The sequence below is a fragment of the Fulmarus glacialis genome, unplaced genomic scaffold (assembly GCF_000690835.1).
Source record: "Fulmarus glacialis isolate BGI_N327 unplaced genomic scaffold, ASM69083v1 scaffold22197, whole genome shotgun sequence".
NCBI lineage: Eukaryota > Metazoa > Chordata > Aves > Procellariiformes > Procellariidae > Fulmarus > Fulmarus glacialis.
Genome location: NW_009221547.1, coordinates 1,499 through 2,900, shown reverse-complemented (window position 1 = coordinate 2,900; position 1,402 = coordinate 1,499). Strand labels below are relative to the sequence as shown.

At 60.7% G+C, this 1,402-nt stretch overlaps 1 protein-coding gene across 1 annotated transcript; it reads left to right on the top strand.

Moving 5' to 3' along the window:
• Positions 1 to 158: 158 nt before the first annotated feature.
• LOC104079207 (extensin-like) lies at positions 159 to 1,195 on the top strand (the record flags this gene model as incomplete). The annotated part of the gene is made up of 3 exons (XM_009581160.1): positions 159 to 268; positions 632 to 772; positions 1,164 to 1,195. Coding segments are annotated over 3 exons (283 nt in total), but the record flags the coding sequence as incomplete, so codon positions are not given.
• Between the last annotated feature and the right edge of the window lie 207 nt (positions 1,196 to 1,402).

Genomic DNA, 1,402 nt, shown 5'->3' with positions numbered 1-1,402 from the left:
GCTGATCACCAGCATCTTGGGTTTGGAGAGGGTGAGGGCGGGGGCGCGGGGGCGCGATGGGTCTCGCTTCTCTGCCTCGCTCGGCTTCTCGGCCCCTGCCAAGCGCAGAACCCCCACGTCCTGTTAGACGGTCCCCCCGCGGCTCCCCTGTTCCCCAGCAGCAGCCCAGCAGTGTCATCCCAGCATCCTCCCACCAGCATCCCAGTAGCAGCATCCCACCAGCATCCCACCAACATCATTCCACCAACATCATCCCGGCATCATCCCAGTATCATCCCACCAGAATCATCCCACCAGCGTCATCCCAGCATCATCCTCCCACCAGCATCATCCCAGCATCATCCCAACATCATCCTTCCACCAGCAGCATCCCACTAGCACCCCACCAGCAGCACCCCAGCATCACCCCAGCATCCTCCCAGCACCATCCCAGCATCAGCCCACCAGCAGCATCCCACCAGCATCCATCCAGCATCACCCCACCGGCATCCTCCCACCAGCATTATCCCACCAGCATCCCACCAGTACCATCCCAGCATCATCCTCCCACCAGCATTATCCGAGTATCATCCCAGCAGCATCATCCCACCAGCATCATCCCAGCACTATCCCAGCATCATCCTTCCACCAGCATCCCACCAGCATCACCCCAGCATCATTCCACCAACATCACCCCACCAACAACATCCCACCAGCGTCATCCCAGCATCCTCCCAGCATCCTCCCACCAGCATCCTCCCACCAGCATCATCCCACCAGCATCATCCCACCAGCATCCCACCAGCACCAGCCCAGCATCCTTCCACCAGCATCCTCCCAGCATCATCCTCCCACCATCATCCTCCCAGCACCATCCTTCCACCAGCATCCTCCCACCAGCATCCTCCCACCAGCATCATCCCACCAGCATCATCCCACCAGCATCCCACCAGCACCAGCCCAGCATCCTTCCACCAGCATCCTCCCAGCATCAGCCCAACATCATCCCAGCATCCTCCCACCAGCAGCATCCTACCAGCACCATCCCAGCATCTCCCCACCAGCACCATCCCAACATCATCCTTCCACCAGCATCCTCCCAGCATCATCCCAACATCATCCCACCAGCACCATCCCAGCATCAGCCCACCAGCATCCTCCGAACGTCACCACCACTTTCCCAGGTGCCCCAAACCCTCCTCCCATCCCCAAGTAGCCCCTCCCACCCCAAATTACCCCCTCCCACCCAAATTACCACCTCCCGCCCCCCATCGCCACCTTCTCCCCATCCCACCCCAACCTCAGATCTGGGCTGGGTGAGACTCAGCACATCGCTTGCCGGTGGCTTTTCCCTATGGGAATTAGGATCTCCCAGGGAAATCTGGGGTCACTCGAGTGATCCCCCAAGCCCTGGGGGGGCTGT